We start from the raw sequence: 22186 nt of genomic DNA on the forward strand, positions 1-22186 counted from the left end.
TAAACCTGGCCGGAGTACACCCATTTACACAAAAAGCACTACTTTTGCATGGGCCGGAATTACCACAAACAAGTCTTCAATGTCAACAAGTTACACATGTTTACAAACTACATGCTATCCCCTGTCACTTCAGTCAAACAGTTGCCACTTCATAGCTGTCTGCCATGAAATAATCACAGTCAAACAGCAGACTACTTGCGCGGTGAAACTTCCGGATTTTGGACAACCAAATGGGAAGATAACTGTAATCTGAGGCCTATCAGTCAATTTTTCCCCTAAAAACTGGCCCACACTAATGCATTCCAATGATATACATATTAAAGCAATGCTCGGTAAGTATCGGTATGTCACCTTTAAACTGAGAGTATACAGAGGCTGTGTTAAAACACCTACCACAGTGCCTTGCCATGGCCAATTTTAGCAATGGAAACTTGAGCGACACCAACTTCAAAATGTAATAACTTTATCAAATTTTGGAATTTCTTCATACAATGAGCAGCTATTTTTTCTTCTACATATGTTCTATCTGCACAGTGTTGTCTTGGAAAGATTTTGAAATATTTAAAGGAAAAAAAATCAATCATTAGATTTTACTTCATTTTTAATGAAATATTAAACTTAAATTTAAATTTTTGAAAAACAAAAAAATCTAAAACTGTAAAATTTTGCATTTTAGATATGATAAGTGGAGGCTTAGTAAAGATATGGTGACTGAATTCATGATACATTATTAGAAATGTGTCAGAGGGATGGTGAAAGTCACAAAATTGGGGCCATTTGCAACAAATGTTTACACACTAATTTCAGGGAAAATTAGACATGATAGGCCTCATATTCAATTTTGACCTGCTGTATTTACTTAATCTACTTCATTTACTGTATTAGACATGTAGCCACTTTGTAAAAGGCAAAACAGTCCATATAAATGCATATTAATATGAATATGCCCTACAGATATTACTTAGGTATACACCATAATATTTTTTTTGTTGACGACAACTTTGAAAATGAAGATTTTGTCACAAAATGCTGATATAAATCCTACCAAGAGGTACTTGCACCATATTTTTCAGTTTCCAGTGATAACTGTTAACAAGTGTAGTCATGTGCCAGTGTCTGGGATACCTCAGTGTAGTATTTCTTGATTGGAAGGATGTTTGTAGTAATGACCACTGAATATGCACTATGGATTATTCTGCCATCTGTATTACAAGCCAAATGTTAACCTTTTTGGCACATTTTCTGCAATAAACTTGACAAGTATACCAGCATCTGATTACTGAACACAATAAATACATTCAGACAGCATAGAATATTAGCCTATTAGATTTTCTAAGGATAAAAGACCATTTTTGAAAAATTACTGAAGTGTGTAATTTACATAAATGTAGGTGAAATGTATTATTAGAGTACTTAATCTTGTTAAAAACTGTATACTATTTATTTAAAGTGTTTAATTACATTTAGTAGTGATATATTCATTATATTTAGATTTTCTGTCCAATTGCAATAATTGAGAAACTCATTAAAATTCAATATGTAAAAAAAAAAAAAAATCTCAATATTGACTAACAAAATCCAAGTTTTGCTCATTTTTACCAAATTATTAGCTCAAAACTGTTAAAAAATATTGCAACAACCTGTAGTAACATCAGAGGTCATTTTATGCTATTTTGGAGGATACTGAAATTTAAAAGTTGAAAATTTTAATTTTAATTTTTAATAAATTCAAAAAAAATGTTTTTTAATTTAATAAAATATTTAGAAAATAAATAAATTAGTTTTCATATTCCTTGTGGTATGCACAATCAGTCTGTGTAATTTCACCTCTCTGGTTATAATACTTTCATCAGAATCAAGCATTTAACCGGTGTAATGTGTGAACTATATCAGGCCTCAGACCACAATTAATTTCGCTATATGTTTCTATATAGCCTTAGTGGCTATAATATTTTTATTAATATCAGCAGGCCCGTGAAGTTTTGTATGTACCTTTGCCTGCATGGGGGACACATACCCTGAAAAGGACAACCCCTGTTGTCCAGCTCTTTCTCCCAGCATATTGGTTTAAACAGACACACCCTCTAAACCTGGCCGGAGTACACCCATTTTACACAAAAAGCACTACTTTTGCATGGGCCGGAATTACCACAAACAAGTCTTCAATGTCAACAAGTTACACATGTTTACAAACTACATGCTATCCCCTGTCACTTCAGTCAAACAGTTGCCACTTCATAGCTGTCTGCCATGAAATAATCACAGTCAAACAGCAGACTACTTGCGCGGTGAAACTTCCGGATTTTGGACAACCAAATGGGAAGATAACTGTAATCTGAGGCCTATCAGTCAATTTTTTCCCCTAAAAACTGGCCCACACTAATGCATTCCAATGATATACATATTAAAGCAATGCTCGGTAAGTATCGGTATGTCACCTTTAAACTGAGAGTATACAGAGGCTGTGTTAAAACACCTACCACAGTGCCTTGCCATGGCCAATTTTAGCAATGGAAACTTGAGCGACACCAACTTCAAAATGTAATAACTTTATCAAATTTTGGAATTTCTTCATACAATGAGCAGCTATTTTTTCTTCTACATATGTTCTATCTGCACAGTGTTGTCTTGGAAAGATTTTGAAATATTTAAAGGAAAAAAAATCAATCATTAGATTTTACTTCATTTTTAATGAAATATTAAACTTAAATTTAAATTTTTGAAAAACAAAAAAATCTAAAACTGTAAAATTTTGCATTTAGATATGATAAGTGGAGGCTTAGTAAAGATATGGTGACTGAATTCATGATACATTATTAGAAATGTGTCAGAGGGATGGTGAAAGTCACAAAATTGGGGCCATTTGCAACAAATGTTTACACACTAATTTCAGGGAAAATTAGACATGATAGGCCTCATATTCAATTTTGACCTGCTGTATTTACTTAATCTACTTCATTTACTGTATTAGACATGTAGCCACTTTGTAAAAGGCAAAACAGTCCATATAAATGCATATTAATATGAATATGCCCTACAGATATTACTTAGGTATACACCATAATATTTTTTTTGTTGACGACAACTTTGAAAATGAAGATTTTGTCACAAAATGCTGAGATAAATCCTACCAAGAGGTACTTGCACCATATTTTTCAGTTTCCAGTGATAACTGTTAACAAGTGTAGTCATGTGCCAGTGTCTGGGATACCTCAGTGTAGTATTTCTTGATTGGAAGGATGTTTGTAGTAATGACCACTGAATATGCATTATGGATTATTCTGCCATCTGTATTACAAGCCAAATGTTAACCTTTTTTGGCACATTTTCTGCAATAAACTTGACAAGTATACCAGCATCTGATTACTGAACACAATAAATACATTCAGACAGCATAGAATATTAGCCTATTAGATTTTCTAAGGATAAAAGACCATTTTTGAAAAATTACTGAAGTGTGTAATTTACATAAATGTAGGTGAAATGTATTATTAGAGTACTTAATCTTGTTAAAAACTGTATACTATTTATTTAAAGTGTTTAATTACATTTAGTAGTGATATATTCATTATATTTAGATTTTCTGTCCAATTGCAATAATTGAGAAACTCATTAAAATTCAATATGTAAAAAAAAAAAAATCTCAATATTGACTAACAAAATCCAAGTTTTGCTCATTTTTACCAAATTATTAGCTCAAAACTGTTAAAAAATATTGCAACAACCTGTAGTAACATCAGAGGTCATTTTATGCTATTTTGGAGGATACTGAAATTTAAAAGTTGAAAATTTTAATTTTAATTTTTAATAAATTCAAAAAAAATGTTTTTTAATTTAATAAAATATTTAGAAAATAAATAAATTAGTTTTCATATTCCTTGTGGTATGCACAATCAGTCTGTGTAATTTCACCTCTCTGGTTATAATACTTTCATCAGAATCAAGCATTTAACCGGTGTAATGTGTGAACTATATCAGGCCTCAGACCACAATTAATTTCGCTATATGTTTCTATATAGCCTTAGTGGCTATAATATTTTTATTAATATCAGCAGGCCCGTGAAGTTTTGTATGTACCTTTGCCTGCATGGGGGACACATACCCTGAAAAGGACAACCCCTGTTGTCCAGCTCTTTCTCCCAGCATATTGGTTTAAACAGACACACCCTCTAAACCTGGCCGGAGTACACCCATTTTACACAAAAAGCATCTTTCCTGAGTCGTGGCTAGTTGGCATAATCAAACCGATCTATAAATGTGGCGGATAGAACTGTTCCAGAAAATTATAGACCTATTTACTTTACTTAGTTGTCTCGGGAAACTGTTTACAGCTGTTTTAAATAATAGACTGAAATTATATTTAGAAACTAATGATTTGTTATCTGAAGTTCAAGCCGGATTCAGGAAGGAGTACTCCACGAACGATCATATTTTTTACATTATATGGACTCATCGAATTGCTAAAAGCACGGAAGAAAAAACTGTATTGTACTTTTATAGATTTTAGCAAGGCATTCGACTCAGTATGGAGAACAGGACTTTGGGGAAAAACTAATACAAATGGTATTAATGGTAAATGTTTTAAAGTAATATATAGCATGTATCAGAACATTAAGTCATGCATTAGTGCACATAACACAATGTCGGAGGATTATTTTCAATGTTCCATGGGTGTTAGACAGGGAGAAAATTATCGCCCCTATTATTCTCCATGTTTCTCAATGATTTAGAGGATACGTTTTAAAACTAATGATTGTAATGGCATTCCGCATAGATAACTTATTCACAGATTCCACTTTGTATAACAAATATTGTTCTTTTTGTGTTACTATATGCTGATGACACAGCGCTCTTTGCCGAAAATTATGACGACATGCAGAATTATTAAATATTTTCGACTCTTATTGTACAAAATGGAAACTAAATGTAAATTGTAAAAAAACTAAAGTGCTAATTTTCAGTGGTAATAAAAAAGATTATTCCAAAAGGTTTCCATTTAGGAAACACAAATCTAGATAATGTAGAAATATACAAATATCTTGAATTATATTTCATAAATCCAATAAATTCACTAATGCTCGAAAACATCAATATGATCAAGCTCAAAAAGCTATGGTATTTTACACTTAGACAAGGAAAAACGTTGCCATCTTTCCATTCAATGCCAACTTAAATTATTCGATTGTATGGTTTTACCTATTGCTTTATACGGATGTGAAATTGGGGTTTTGAAAGTCTGTCCTGCATAGAAAAATTGTATAGCAAATATTTAAAGTTATTATTGCCTGTTAGAAAATCCACCCCATTATATATGTTGTATGGAGAACTGGATGCTTCCCGGTAGATATAACAGTAAAAATAAGAATGATAGGATTTTGGTTTAGGATGATTACTGGGAAGCAGTCCAAGCTATCATTATTAGTGTACAGAATGTTATTGACTGATTATAATACACATTTTTATGATCACAAATGGATAGCTTTTATAAAATCAATTTTAGATAATATTGGTGCACATACATATGGTGGTCACATTGTGAGCGTATTAATAGTGCTTCATTGTTGAACATGTTTATTTCAACAAAACTCATAGATCAATTTTGCAAACATGGTACAGTCATATAGGACACTTCATCGAAAGCATCTTGTTACCAAAATATTTAAAAGCAGTATAGCATTCGAAAATATTTAAATTTATTAGAAAAAAAACATTGGTGCCCATTGTTACGTTTTAGAGTATCAAACACAATCTTCCAATAGAGACAGGTAGATGGATACGTTAAACCATTACATGATAGATTGTGTTTTTTATGCAAACACTAACGACATCGGAGATGAATTCCATTATATTTTTACATGCCCATATTTTAACCAATTCAGACTTCAATATATACCGAAAATATTATCGATCCAAACCAAAACACATAAAATTTCACGAATTATTTAATTGTTAAAAAAACTGGTGTCCTCCGAAAACTTGCAATATTTGTAAACATATTATGAATACTTTCAAGCCCTCCGGCTCATAGCTTTATTGTATTATTATTGTGTATGCAAACCCAAACCAATTATTTATAATTATATTCCCATGTTCGTTTATGTAGATATACTTATGTGAATAGTTTTACTCTGTCATCTTGTTAAAAAGTGTGAATTGTTGTATTATATATTGTTCCTCATATGCCGTGGATTACGGCCTGAGAGAAATAAATGTTCAGTTCAGTTCAGTTCAGTTACATAATACCTAAGGGACGGTCCATAAATATCGATGTGCTTCACAATCCGAACAATGTTCGGAAGGGGGGGAGGGGGTAAAAGCCATGTTCGGATTGCTTTTCAGGTAAAACATCGGTCCATCGAAGGTCAATGTTTCGTACACATTATATCAATGTTTTTATGTTAGGATATAACCCTATATAACATTAGCCGATGTAAAAATTTGACAGTTTTATTTGGTTGAAAATAGATAATTCAATTCTCCCGTTTGATTGACCTTTACGTAGCTTGTATCTACGTACCCCCTTCAAATTGCACATTTTATAAACAATACGGCTGTGGTCTATTTTATGAAATGGAAAAAAAATATTGAACATTATTCAAACAAATAAGGGCAAAATTATGATAGGCGATTTTAATAGCAGAACTGGAACTCAGTCCGATTTTATTGTAAATGATCAACTGCAGTTCTATGCTCGACTCGTTACAGTCACTGTTTACAAATGCAAATGACGTGCAGATGGCTCGACGCACAAACCCAGATGTCGTTGTGAACGACTTCGGGAACAGGCTCTTAAATATATGTAAACAAGAGCTGGTCAACCGCAATAATTGTTCCTGTGCATAAAAAAGGTGATGCTAATGACCCAAACAATTTTCGAGGTATTAGTCTGTTAAGTCATCTTGGTAAACTATTCACATCCATCTTAAACAAAACACTACTTAATTGGTCGGAAATAAACAATATCGTAAGTGATGCTCAGTTCGGTTTTAAACCAGGCTACAGTACAACAGATGCAATATTTTTTCTACACTCTATAATAGCAAACACCTTGGCTAAAAAGGGGAGGCTTTATTGTGCATTTGTAGATTTCTCTAAAGCTTTTGACACGGTTAATAGAAACTACTTATGGTACAAATTATCAAAGGTCGGAATATGGGGTAAACTATTAAATGTAATACGATCTTTATACCAAAATGTTTAAAGCAGGCATGACTGTCCATGGCCCGGTCTTTGGATAGCCAGTGGCGTGGGTCGGGACAGATTTCACCAGTTATCTTGGTTTAGCCCAAGGGGGCGTAATTTCGCCAATTCTATTCAATTTATATGTCAATGATTGTGAAATGTATTTTATACAAAATAATGTTGAACCATACTACTTCCGAGAACTCATTCTATATGGTTCTATTTGCCGAGTCAGTTGAAGGTTTACAACATGTATTGGATAATTTGTTCATATATTACAATCAATGGAAACTGTCTGTTTCCAGAAGACAAAAATGGTTGTTTTTCGAAATAGAGGTGCTGTTAAAGAAAATGAAAAATGGTTGTATGATGGTACAGATTTAGATATTGTTGATGATTTTACTTATTTAGGTATGACATTTAGTTACAATAACACATTCAATGTTGCCCAAAAGAAACTATCGGAACAAGGCAGAAAGGCTAAATTTACTATGCTACACAAGTTAGCGGACTACTCCTTAAATTGTAAAACAGCATGCAGTTTATTTGACACATACGTAAATAGTATCCTATCATATTCTTCTAAGGTGTGGGGCATTCACAGAGGTGCCAATATAGAACACGTTCATATCGATTTCTGTAAGCAATTGCTCGACGTTAACAAATCTACCCATAATGCATCTGTTTATTGTGAATTGGGAAGATATCCCCTGAAATATCAAAGAATGTACAGAATACTTAAGTACAGGGTACAACTACTGACTACTGAAAACTGTATTTCGATAACAGCGTACAAACATTTGGTAATATTGAATAACACATTAAAATCTTGTTCTAATAACTGGGCAGGTTTTGTGAAAAACATTTGAAATGAACTAGGATTTGGTCATCTTTGGATAAACTAGAATGTCATTAACGTAAATTATACTCTAATGAAAATGAAGCAGCGTATTTTTGACCAAGCTAAGCAGAATCAGCTAAATGAAATTCAGATATCAACAAAATGTACATTATATAAACATATTGTAATGGATATTACTCTACAATTTTATCTGTGTAAGAACATACTCGCCCACTATAAAAAGTACATAACCAAATTAAGATTATCATCCCTCGACTTTGAAATTGAAAGAGGAAGATACCATAATATTGAACGCAATAATAGAAAATGTCACCATTGTAATAACGATGTTGAAGATGAATACCACTTCATGCTAGTTTGCCCATTATTCCAAAACTTAAGAGAACGATATATCAAGTTATACTACAGACGAAATCCTTCTGTCTTTAAATATATACAGATGATGCAAACCCAAAACACTAAAGATTTAATTAATATTGGTAAATATATTTGTTTGGCATACAAGTTACGGCACTCATCTGTTGTCTAATATTATAAAAGTTATTACTTTTCAGACGCATATGTTATAACTGTGAATGTATTACTTCCATGCATGTACTTATTTAATATCTTTTGGTTTATATATTTTAATGTATTGTTACTTAATATGTTAGATCAAAAGTATGTGATTCATTGTATATAATAATTTAATTCTCATGTGTGTTTATACATACTGTGTAAATATGTTGTGCTGATAAGCTTGTAGCAGACATGTTATCCCAATTTAGGGGATCACCTTTATTTTCTTTAGATATCTTGAAATCTTTATTAAAATAATATTAAAACAAGGGGTATGTCTTTTCGCAAAGTCGACCAATACCCAACGATAGGCCTACACGTAGCCCAAGTACTCGGGCTAGCCTATACGGTAACCATGTTTCCCACTTTTTTTCCCCTTCTTTTTCTCTTCTGGTTTCTTTTAGAGGGGTGGAGGGGGTCTTCCGCCCTTCTTTAATTTTTATCCAGCGAGAATATTATGCAGGCCTACATTTCCTTCTGCTCTTTTTCCATTTCCCTCAACTTCAAAATATGGTCATAAATTTTATTTTCAGATTATTTTCTAAAAGACAATCCACTGCATCCTTTCTGTAACTTGTGCTAATTGGATCAGGTTCAGTGTCATTCTGCTCACTGGTGTTATCATTAGATAAGTGTTTGATTCTATGTTCAGTATTATTGTCAACATCTGCTGGACTGTATGTATCATATTCATCCAATACAGTTAAAGTTAAAGTTAAAGAACATTGATTTATTAATCATCGGCTATTGGATGTCAAACATTTGTTAATATTGACCTATAGTCTTACAGAGGAAACCCGCTACATTTTTCTATTAGTAGCAACGGATGTTTTATATGCACCATCCCACAGACAGGATAGCACATACCATGGCCTTTGATATGCCAGTCGTTGTGCTTCACCGACGGGGATCGATCCCAGACCTACCGCGCATCAGGCGGGCGCTTTACCACTGGACTACGTCCCGCTCATCATCTAATACAGATACTGTTTCTTCCGTTTCCACTGTTCTTAGTCTTGGTCTTCTATTTTGAATTCCAAAATGTGCCTCAAAGAGTAGGCCTACTTCAGGCTCTTGTAAAATTAAAATATACTTCTGTAAGGAAAGAAACCAACTCCTTCTATACAAATGATGTGACGTGAGTAAAGTGAACATATATTATAATAATTTAATAATTATCACACGCACGCACGCACGCACGCACATACACACACAGCAATAATAATAATAATAATAAAATTTGTTGAGGGAGAAACAACCTTTCGAGAATTGATCTACTATACCTCCGCATGTTAATCTCTAGACCAGCTTATGCAATGACATCATGGCGTATAATAAAGGTATATAAATAAAACGTTTCTGTTACCGTACCGCAATGTGTGTGCAGACGATATTAAAGGGACATTCCTGAGTTTTCTGCATTGTAAGATGTAAAATTAAAATATACATCTGTAAGGAAAGAAAACCAACTCTATATATATATATATATATATATATATATATATATATATATATATATATATATATATATATATATACATTGTAGGAAATGATTTTGTTTTCAGTATTTAGATTATTAATAGAAACAGGAGTAAAAATAGTGGTGTTGATTGTAGTTCACAGAACAGGTAGGCCATGCAACCCGATACGATCCTAATTTGATGTTTGGTCTAACTTATGAATATTGTATACAACTTCTGGAAAAGTTGCTGAACTTTGTGTTATGTATAATCATGTACGTTATAAAAACGTGTGATACTTGCATACCATATCGATATATAGGACTTCTCCCTATGCTTGTAAATGTGTATCAAAGTACTAATGGTATCGCTAATGATCTCGACCAATGTTCTTAGGTACAAAATACAAAATAGTAACCAAACAATATTTACATACAGATATATGTGCATTGTTTACTTCAAACTAATCTTCATGTAAAGAAGAAGATGTCATCTTCTAAATTCTTCAAAACAAACTACGCAAACAGCATGTCAACTTTTACTTCCGCGTTTACATGTGACGTCAAACTTTGAGCCGCGTTTACTCGGTTTCTGACGTCATGCTAAGTTGTAGGTTTTCGCGTGTGACGGCTCATATATGTATATTATCACCTGTCATTATAGTCGTACGCGTATAGTCCTGAAATATTTTAAAATATTTTTGTGTCATTCTACAAATTTATTATTGTGTCATTCTACAAAGATATTTGTTGATAGGGACTAAACTCTTTTATTTCAATTTATGTCCCAAATTTTGTTTTTAATGCATTCACTGTAGGATATTTAGGGAGGAATGATTTCGTATCTTGGTTCATAATTTTCCGGTACTCTTGTTCATTGTCATTATTGCTTTATCAAAATATGTTTTTTAAATAATTAATCACCCAAATCACTAAATAACATTTAATTCTGTTTGAATTCCTTGGCCCGTTAATTCAAGTTCAAACATTCTAAAACATAACTCTCTACGTTTGTCATAATCATTTGCGGGTGAACTGGTCTTAAAACGTCTAATCAAATGAATGAATGAATGAATGAATGAATGTGTCACGGGGATTCTATAATACCCGTAGCTGAATAAAACACGATTGTCCAAATATCTCTCCTAACTGTATATCTATTAGATCTCTCTGTAACGGGCGGTATTTACCCGAGTATGGCTCGTCTAGGTATGATCAGAGATACGATCTTATATAAAGTATATATATATAATATAGCACGTTTAGTTCACTAGAAAACACAACAAAACACAATACACTTTGGAATCTGTATTAACCTACGCTGACAAATGTACAGCCGCAGTAGCTAATTAATAACAACAATAATAACAACCCAGAACTGATCACTTAATTAGTTAATCTCTAGGTGTCTAGTTTACACAATATGCTAATCACTTCACCGTGACACAACACCCACACGTGTGATAATTGAGAAACGCTTCTAGGGGATCTTATGTAATAAAGGAATTACCACTCTATTCCTAACTGGTTAATTTTTAATTAACCCTTACTATTCGTTCAGTAACCTAGTAACACAGAATTAATACTGGTACCTATCACAATAAAGACAATAACCTACAGTTTACCTAGGTCTTCTAGGATGACTGGCTAAGCTTTATATTACCAAATACTCGTATCATGTTAGAACAAAAAGTCTACGATTTACTTCGTCAGATGACCGAAGACACTGTCTAAAGAATATTGGTATAATACAGTATTAAAATACTTAAAAGTCACATCAATCACATCAAGGTTATACACAGAGCAGAAAATACATATTTACCAAAGTCCCGTCTGAACTAATATAGATCGTTCAGTGGACGACGTCCGTGATCCCCTGGAGCCTTCCTAGTTCTCCCCTTTTTGCTTCTCCCAGATATCTCTAAACCCTAGCTATTTATTATCAAATCAGAAAATCGCCTGGGGGTACAAGGCGGTACCTCACGTATCATCTGAATTTCCACAGCGACTAAGACGGCATATCTTTCTCTTAGATCGCCAGACTGGCTGTCGCCAACCGCGAGCAATCCCCTGGCCATAAACAGCACTACCGGAGATATTACGTAACTACTAGCCACATGGCCTCCACACCTGCTCTGGGTCTGTATTAGGCGTACCGATCGAGGACCGTCGCGCAGAAGTATTATGTAACAAGTTGTCCAGCTGGCTAAGTGCAATTTGGAACTGCACACGGCCTTCTAAAACAATTAATATCGCCACAGGCGAAAACAAAATTAAGAGCATGTACCGTCACACCCCCCCCCCCCCCCCCCCCCCCCCCCCCCCCCCCCCCCCCCCCCCCCCCCCCCCCCCCCCCCCACCTCAAAAGGGATATTTCCTCTACTCTAGGAATAGGGAAATATATTACATTAAAACAAAGGGGTGCGTTAACCGACGCATACGGGCATTTATAACACATGTAATAATAAGGTGACTACCAGTAATCACACTGAGTCTCTGAGTCCCTGGTATACAAAATAAAATATATATAAACAAAACAGAAATCAAGAATGTCAACACATTATCATAACGTTCAACTTCGGGACAGGGCATCAGCGATTACATTGGATGTGCCCTTGATATGTTCAATGGTAATTGGGTATTCTTGCAGAAGAAGACTCCACCTCAAAACTCTCTGGTTGGTGGCTTTCATTCTGTGAATGAAAGTAAGTGGATTATGATCAGTAAAGACCACCACTTGGTGCACTGCCGATTTCACGTAGATCTGAAAATGCTTCAGAGCTTGTACCATGGCCAAAGCTTCCTTCTCTATAGTGGAATAGTTCACCTGGTGTTTGTCAAACTTTTTCGAGAAGAAACTTGCAGGATGGTCCAGTCCATTTTCGTCTTCCTGGAACAGCACAGCTCCAGCTCCCACGTCACTGGCATCCATAGCCAGCTTGAAAGGCATTCGGTAGTCTGGTACTGCCATCACGGGAGACGAGGAGAGCATCTGCTTGAGACGGTTGAATGACTTCTCGCATTCATCTGACCACTGGAACTTCGTTTCCTTCTTTAGCAGTGTCGCACGTTTTCCAGGTTTTCTCCGATAGGCATGCTGTCGAATCGGTGTAGCGTTGGGTTCAGCGCACATCCTGGCTTTAGGGGTTGGTAATCGTTGGAAGGTTCTGACAAATGGAAACATTGTCTTGTTTCAACGTAGTTAACTTTGCTCGCTGGGGGTTCAAGTCTGCTAGAATCTGGCTGTTGGCCAATTTTCTCTCTGCAGTCTTGACGTCATCACAGGAAATTGAGTGACTCTCAATTTGGACCGGTAACTCTGGAACTATCGGCAGTCTGTCAAAATAACCTTTTAGCAAATTGATGTGACAATACCTACTTTTCCTAACCCTACCAGGAGTGTTTATCACATACCCTGTCTCATTAACCCGTTTGAGCACAACATAGGGCCCGAAATACCTGTTCTGCACAGAACCCCGTTTAATGGGAAGGTACAGCAGCACCTTATCCCCTGGTTTAAATTCCCGACTCCTAGTCTTCCTATCAAACACTGATTTTATTTTGCTCTGAGCATGGCTCAGTTGCTTCCTATCCTTTCTATCAAACACTGATTTTATTTTGCTCTGAGCATGGCTCGGTTGCTTCCTAGCCTTCCTATCTCTAACTCTCTTATTCATTAATACTCCCTTGTCCATATCATAACCTGACATCTGATCCTCCATCTCACCCTTAGTTAACAACGTAGTGCGAACTGCCAACAAATTTGGATCAGCTCCCTGCTCTAGGATTAACTCTTGTCTATTACAAGGTAAGGCCCCTCTATCAAACACAACTAGGTCAATTACCCTCTGCGGGAGATCAACAGGTTCCACCACATTTAATTCCTCAGTTGACTTATCAACCATTTTACTGATAACCTCATCCACTCCAATTTCATGGCTCACACACGTATCAGACAAATCACAAATATCCTCTGGGTCTCGTGATAACCTACTGGCCATAGCCCTAATCTTTACACACGCAGGATATTTAATCTCATCAACCTCACACTCTTCTATTGGTAACGTGCTGTCTTTAATTAACAGTTGGTCACATTTCGGCTGACAACACTGACTAGTCAAATCATTTCCCAACAAAACTCCTATGTTTTCAACAGGCAAGTCCTTCACAACACCCATAACGACTGGTCCCGTCACAAACTTCGAACACAAGAAAACGTTATGTAACCGAACAACCATTATTTCTCCAGTAACCGAGATTAAAGCCAAACTACGTCCTGAATCTGAATTTTCAATACCAGCTAAACATTCTGACGTTATCAGCGACTGACTACACCCGGTATCTCTATAGATTGATATAGCCTTAGGACTCAATTCTTGTTTCACATCACAAACCATACCAGTGGACACATACGGGTTTACTTTCTCTGCCATGGGACTAACCATTAACTCTCTCGCTAACGGAGCTGACCTCACTAAACCGACCACGTGCGCATTATCGCGTTTCCTTTTAAAACAGTCCCCGACAAGATGGTTATCCTTTTTACAGTAACTGCAATGTGGACGAAAAGTTCGTGCATTGGCTGATAATGCAGGTTTATCCTTACTTTGCCCACCAGGTGCATTCCTTGCCTGACTAGCTGACCAACTAGATGACTCTCCCCGATAGTTACTTTCCCGGGAAAAACCTGGCTGAAATTTCTTCTTATCACCCTGTTGTAAAGAGCTACCCTGTACTGCCTGAGCTTTGTGTATTAACACGTAATCATCTGCCACTATGCCTGCCTCCTCTATCTTTTTGACATCACGATCCTCTAAATGAATACGTAAGCTAACTGGTAATCCATTTTTAATGTCCTGTAAGATCAACAACTCCCGTAACTCGGTATATGACTCTACCTGATGAGACACCACCCATTTATCAAACATCCCTGCCTTCTTAGCCACAAACTCACTATAAGACTGACCCTGCGTTTTTCTCAACTCGCTATACCGTAAACGATAATCCTCAGGTCGTAATTCATACGCCCTCAACACTGCCGCCGTAACTAGGTCGTACTGACTTGCTCGCTCATCACTCATTGAATTATAAGCTACACTAGCCTTCCCCTTAAACTTAGACACGGCTAACAATGTCCACTTAGACTGCGGCCAATTTAGCTGTTTAGCGGCCCGTTCAAAAAGTTGGAAGAACATATCTACCTCCTGGTCATCAAATACCGGCACTGATCTATAAGCCTCCGACATGTTAAACCCATTTCCGGCTTCTCGTCTGACTTCTTCAGTATTCAACTTTAACTCATGCTCCACTTTTAATTTTTCTAACTGGAATTCTCTATCCCTATGTCTATCTTCTCTATCCCTCTCTTCTCTTTCTCTCTCTCTCTCTCTCTCTCTCTCTCTCTCTCTCTCTCTCTCTCTCTCTCTCTCTCTCTCTCTCTCTCTCTCTATCCCTCTCTCTATCTCTCTCTCTCCCTCTATCTCTATCTCCTTTCTCTCTATCCCTCTCTTCTCTCTCTCTCTCTCTCTCTCTCTCTCTCTCTCTCTCTCTCTCTCTATCTCTATCTTCTTTTTCTCTCTCTCTATCTCTATCTCTCTCTCTATCTCTCTCTTCTCTCTCTCTATCTAATGCACGTTCTTCTCTTTCGTACTCAAGCTTTTTAAAAGCTAATTGTTGTTCCACACTTAACTCGTTTATCTCTATCTCTGGAACAATCTCACTGTCTTCCATAACAGGACTATCACCAAAAACTTCCTGGATAATAATTGTCCTTATATCTCCTAAGGTTTTAGCTGATGTTAAATCAATTTCTCGCTCACCCGCGATTTCAACTAACTCGGCCTTACATGCTCGCTTAATCTCCACTACACTGAGCGTAGGCCTATCCAGCAAATTCTTATCCATGTTTAGATATGACGCACTTATTATTAATTAAATTTCTAGTGAACAACGTTGCTACTTCTGGTTATTTGTAAAAATAATTTATAAAGCCCCCATTTACAAACAATACTTTTTTAAATATGCATGTCCCGTTTCAGATCCGGGACGAGCGCCCCAATTTTCTTCTTTTGTCACGGGGATTCTATAATACCCGTAGCTGAATAAAACACGATTGTCCAAATATCTCTCCTAACTGTATATCTATTAGATCTCTCTGTAACGGGCGGTATTTACCCGAGTATGGCTCGTCTAGGTATGATCAGAGATACGATCTTATATAAAGTATATATAATAATATAGCACGTTTAGTTCACTAGAAAACACAACAAAACACAATACACTTTGGAATTTGTATTAACCTACGCTGACAAATGTACAGCCGCAGTAGTTAATTAATAACAACAATAATAACAACCCAGAACTGATCACTTAATTAGTTAATCTCTAGGTGTCTAGTTTACACAATATGCTAATCACTTCACCGTGACACAACATCCACACGTGTGATAATTGAGAAACGCTTCTAGGGGATCTTAAGTAATAAAGGAATTACCACTCTATTCCTAACTGGTTAATTTTTAATTAACCCTTACTACTCGTTCAGTAACCTTGTAACACAGAATTAATACTGGTACCTATCACAATAAAGACAATAACCTACAGTTTACCTAGGTCTTCTAGGATGACTGGCTAAGCTTTATATTACCAAATACTCGTATAATGTTAGAACAAAAAGTCTACGATTTACTTCGTCAGATGACCGAAGACACTGTCTAAAGAATATTGGTATAATACAGTATTAAAATATTTAAAAGTCACATCAGTCACATCAAGGTTATACACAGAGCAGAAAATACATATTTACCAAAGTCCCGTCTGAACTAATATATATCGTTCAGTGGACGACGTCCGTGATCCCCTGGAGCCTTCCTAGTTCTCCCCTTTTTGCTTCTCCCAGATATCTCTAAACCCTAGCTATTTATTATCAAATCAGAAAATCGCCTGGGGGTACAAGGCGGTACCTCACGTATCACCTGAATTTCCACAGCGACCAAGACGGCATATCTTTCTCTTAGATCGCCAGACTGGCTGTCGCCAACCGCGAGCAATCCCCTGGCCATAAACAGCACTACCGGAGATATTACGTAACTACTAGCCACATGGCCTCCACTCCTGCTCTGGATGTGTATTAGGCGTACCGATCGAGGGCCGTCGCGCAGAAGTATTACGTAACAAGTTGTCCACCTGGCTAAGTACAATTTGGAACTGCACACGGCCTTCTAAAACAATTAATATCGCCACAGGCGAAAACAAAATTAAGAGCATGTACCGTCACAGAATGTTTAACGACACCCCAGCACGAAAAATACATCGGCTATTGAGTGTCAAACTATGGTAATGCAAACAAATAAAGTGATGATCAACATCAATATAAAAATTCAAAATTTAAATAAAAACAGTGTAAAGAACTGTGCAAAAATACAAATATCACAGATAGATACTGACTTTTACTCAAAATTTCAATTATATCTCGAAAAAAACCCAAGGGGATTTGCGCTGTATTGGCCATTCTCAAAGATAATGTTACACCCCTGCACCACGGTGAGGTTACAGCACGCGCAGGCGAAAAACGTCTACCAATTCACCGTAATCTTTAATTTTGTGAATGGGTTGTGGAAATAAATTATAAAGGACCACACTTTAACGCTTTCTTTATTATTGTTGCTAGGGTAAGTAGTAGTAATGGCTTAGTCCGTCGAATAATGAACATTCTAGAATACATATTAAATATATTTTCTTGTTTAGAATATATGCGCCTGTATATGTGTTTCTGTAAGTAGCCCTAACAGGATTTGGCATCTCAATAATTTTGTATAATACGAAAAAATATATATTAGGAAGTAAAATGAAGTTTAACCTAGTGCAAACACTAGGACGATCAGAAACACGTTTATATACAAACACTAATATTTTTTTTTTTTTTTTTTATATATTTAATCTTTTATTACAGTCGTTAACAAGTCTCTGTTGATCAACATCATGTTAACAATCGGCGGTAACACAGTATAGTTACGGTATGATGTTCTTCACTGCGCTAGGGTAGATACCACCTCAAATATGTCCCCCAAATTTTTTACCACACACACACACACACACACACACACACACACCCTTTCCTACAATTTGCGATTTCAAAAAAATGCGAATATTTGAGATACGGGTTAAAATTAAAAGACATGGCAAATCATAAAATGTTTACGAATAAACACTAATTTTGTTCGCATGGTTAAAAGTTTATTTTTGTTTAAAATGAGGTTCAGCACAGTACATACCACAGCCTTTGATATATCAGTCGTGGTGCACTGGCTGGAACGTTGTTGGTATGGATGCAAGTGCATAGCATGGTTCGGAACTAGGGGTGGGGATCTAATACGAATCTAGCAGTTAATATTGCAGTTAATATTGCACTGTAAAACAAATTACTTTAGCCTCATCGATGAGGTTGTTCTGAACCCACGAATCACCACCACCACCACCACCAGTTTACGCTCCCAGGGTGATAGATACATGTAATAATTTTGTAGTATTTTAATAATTAGGCCACGGGGATATATGGTCATGGGACTATGTTGCTGCAATAAATCGAGAGATGCTTTTGAATGATTCTTTCATTCATTGGTTAGCTGGCTGGCTGACTTATTTGCTCATTTACGTAGTGATTGATTGATTGATTGACTGATTGATTGACTGACTGACTGACTGACTTATTTATTTATTTATTTTTGCTTCAGGTAGGGAGTCATTTTCCCTTCATCGAGGTGAACAAGGCACTGGAGTTTGATCGACTTGCAGCTTACGGCAGGAGACTGGTAAGCAGATTTCAGTCAATTATATCACAATTCACATCCTGGTGCTGTCGACGAATAACATGATGTTTTTCTCCTTCTTCTTCTTATACATCGTACGCTCAGACAGGGACGCCAGTGGCTCGAACAAAACCTGCTGAATTCCGTAGGTTCTCCAAGGGGCCAAATAAAATAATTTCTCCTTCAGGGGTTCATCTGAAGGCCAGACTGCTTTTCTCTGGTTCTGGTAGGTGGGACAATGTTGCAGGAAATGTTCCACAGTCAAGGATGCTGTACGACACTTGCATGATCCACTTTTTCCCACTCAGAATTTGGTATGCATATAGTAGTTGAGTCTACAGTGGCCTGTTCTCAGTCGCATCATTATCACCTGGTCTTCTCTTAAAAGTTGGTAGTAACTGTCTCTGCTGTTATGATCTGTGTGTTGAAGGAGCCACCGTCTCTTGTACGTGCGATTCTTCTCAGGATCATACTGATCATATCTGAGATACCTACCTATGTTAATGCGAAACCCGTTCGTACCACATGGCTACTGTTATTATCTGCTAGCAGTAAAACATATATTCTTTTTTAAATCTCCAAGACAGGATATCATATACTCTGTGTAGTGTTTGATGTTCTAACTGTGTAGCACAAACCAGTGTGGACCTTTACAAATCTCACCTCCCCATTGCGCTTAGTGATACCCTCTCAGATTTAGAGTTTTAGGTCTTTTTTTAATAGCCACTCTCTTGTTAATATTGTAATATAGTAAGTACTTAGTACTCAACATCGTGTTACAATTATAATATATACGGTAATATATCTCCACAAACACAGAGACACACAATATATGCTATATTATGTTTAATATGCACACTCTCTGCTTGTTAGTATTAGATTTTGCTGGGGTTAATATGGTTATCTTTGGGGTCTTTATTATGCTAGGCTCAGACTGTCAACTGACACGACGAAATTGGCCAACTCGACGTTTGCGTTGTAATTTCCCTAACTGCCAACTTACGATGGGTGCGCTCACATTAACAACTAATCGGTTGAAGCTGATGGGGAAAAGAAAGAAATGTTTTATTTAACGACGCACTCAACACATTTTATTTACAGTTATATGGCGTCAGACATATGGTTAAGGACCACATAGATTTTGAGAGGAAACCCGCTGTCTCCACTTCATGGGCTACTCTTTCCGATTAGCAGCAAGGGATCTTTTATTTGCGCTTCCACAGGCAGGATAGCACAAACGATAGCCTTTGTTGAACCAGTTATGGATCACTGGTCGGTGCAAGTGGTTTACACCTACCCATTGAGCCTTGCGGAGCACTCACTCAGGGTTTGGAGTCGGTATCTTGATTAAAAATCCCATGCCTCGACTGGGATCCGAACCCAGTACCTACCAGCCTGTTGACCGATGGCCTAACCACGACGCCACCGAGGCCGGTAAGCTGATGGGGAATGGCGTGTGGCACATATTATAGCCACAAGAGACAAGCACTTGTCGCGGTTGGATAGACGAGGACTGGGTTGTGGAGGTGGACAGCGAAAGAAGTTGAAAGATAACAGGAGTTGCCAGATTGGGAAGAAATGAGATGGAATTCATAGAATCCACATATTAATCACTAATACACATACTACAGAAAGAAATCCGACAGCTCCCACATTCAGCTACGCTTCGGCAAACTCAAGACAGCAGAATTCTAAGTTCGCCGACCTATATCGTGACGTTGCGTCACATGATCGCCCACTCAGCCATTCCGTCTACTAGGCGGAATAGCCCAGTGGGCGATCACGTGATCTAAGTCTCGAAATAGGTCGCCGAGCTTTGTAATTATGGCGACGGAGTGTCACGAAGCGTAGCTGAATGTGGGTGCTGTCGGATTTCTTTCTGTAGTATGTGTATTAGTGATTAATATGTGGATTTTTTTGTATCAGTTAACTCGAAAATGATCGATGTAAAGGTATTTGTCGTCAAACATAGGATTGTTATGGTATTAGAGCGGGAATCTTTGCCTACCGTTTGGTAGTCAGGAATTGCCAAAAATATACATAGGTTGGTCTCTGACTGTAATGAGAGCGTATTTATGTCCAAATGTCCGTCTAGCTCTCTTACAGTCAGAGTACTCGGGCTAATTATATATATATATATATAATTTGGGAAGTTTAAGAAATATGTATGTACATACTAATATATCATTATTATTATGAGAATGCAACTTTGGGAGATTCTGTTGGGTGCTCATTAAATTATACACACCTTCTGAGATGATAGAAATGACAATAAAACTAGTTGTATATCTCAAGCATGTAAGGCGATATTGGATATGTTCATTAAAACTTATGATCCAAAGTGACTTTGTTGCAGGATATACCGGCCTCGGTGGCGTCGTGGTTAGGCCATCGGTTTACAGGCTGGTAGGTACTGGGTTTGGAACCCAGTCAGGACATGGGATTTTTAATCCAGATACCGACTGCAAACCCTGAGCGAGTGCTCCACAAGGCTCAATGGGTAGGTGTAAACCACTTGCACCGACCAGTGATCCATAACTGGTTCAACAAATGTCATGGTTTGTGCTATCCTGCCTGTGGGAAGCGCCAATAAAAGATCCCTTGCTGCCTGTCATAAAAGAGTAGCCTATGTGGCGACAGCGGGTTTCCTCTAAAAAACTGTCAGAATGACCATATATTTGACGTCGAATAGCTGATGATAAGATAAAAAAAATCAATGTGCTCTAGTGGCGTCGTTAAAGTTACATTCTCTGGTTACCATATTATAACATCATGTACAAATATGAAATACAAGCTCAAATGCACTTTTAAAAAAACTCGTGTATGTTCGCAATGAACGAAGATCGTCAAAAGTATACGCTCGATTCGTCGCCTGTGCCGCCATAGCTCGGCAAAGCACAAACGACAGCCTGTTGTCAGTTTCAGTTAACACGTGCGTTTGCCGATTTCAAATTGTAGGGTTCGTCTCAAAAAATTAAAAGAAAATTTTTGCGCTGTACGAAGAACGTTCGGTTGAGGATACGGTACTAGAGTCTTTAGTTAAAACCGGTTTGATCTTGACAACGTATTATCGACAGTCGTACCTTCCTATTTCAGAATTGATATTTTATAAAGTGTTAGTAGAACTTCCAAAGTTTAGTTTGTATACTAGTAACACATTAATTATGTATATATTTTTTAAATAAAATATATTAAAGTAGACAATGAACGTTTTCACTTCTTAATTTTACGTGTTAAAATCGACAAATTCAAATAAATATTATTTCGTTTGGAAAGGGTAAAGTTGGGGGGTGGGGTGTTGTTTAACGACATCAAAGA

The 22186-nt window shown here is 36.7% G+C and overlaps 1 protein-coding gene across 1 annotated transcript in view; it reads left to right on the plus strand.

Moving 5' to 3' along the window:
• Positions 1-22186, plus strand: part of LOC121390622 (urease subunit alpha-like) — a 70095-nt gene that overhangs the window by 18181 nt on the left and 29728 nt on the right. Inside the window, exon 6 of the mRNA XM_041522484.1 lies at positions 18794-18871. Coding sequence (XP_041378418.1) covers positions 18794-18871 — 78 coding nt within the window. The remainder of the gene's footprint in view (positions 1-18793; positions 18872-22186) is intronic.

The sequence above is a fragment of the Gigantopelta aegis genome, chromosome 15 (assembly GCF_016097555.1).
Source record: "Gigantopelta aegis isolate Gae_Host chromosome 15, Gae_host_genome, whole genome shotgun sequence".
NCBI classification, from domain to species: Eukaryota; Metazoa; Mollusca; class Gastropoda; order Neomphalida; family Peltospiridae; genus Gigantopelta; species Gigantopelta aegis.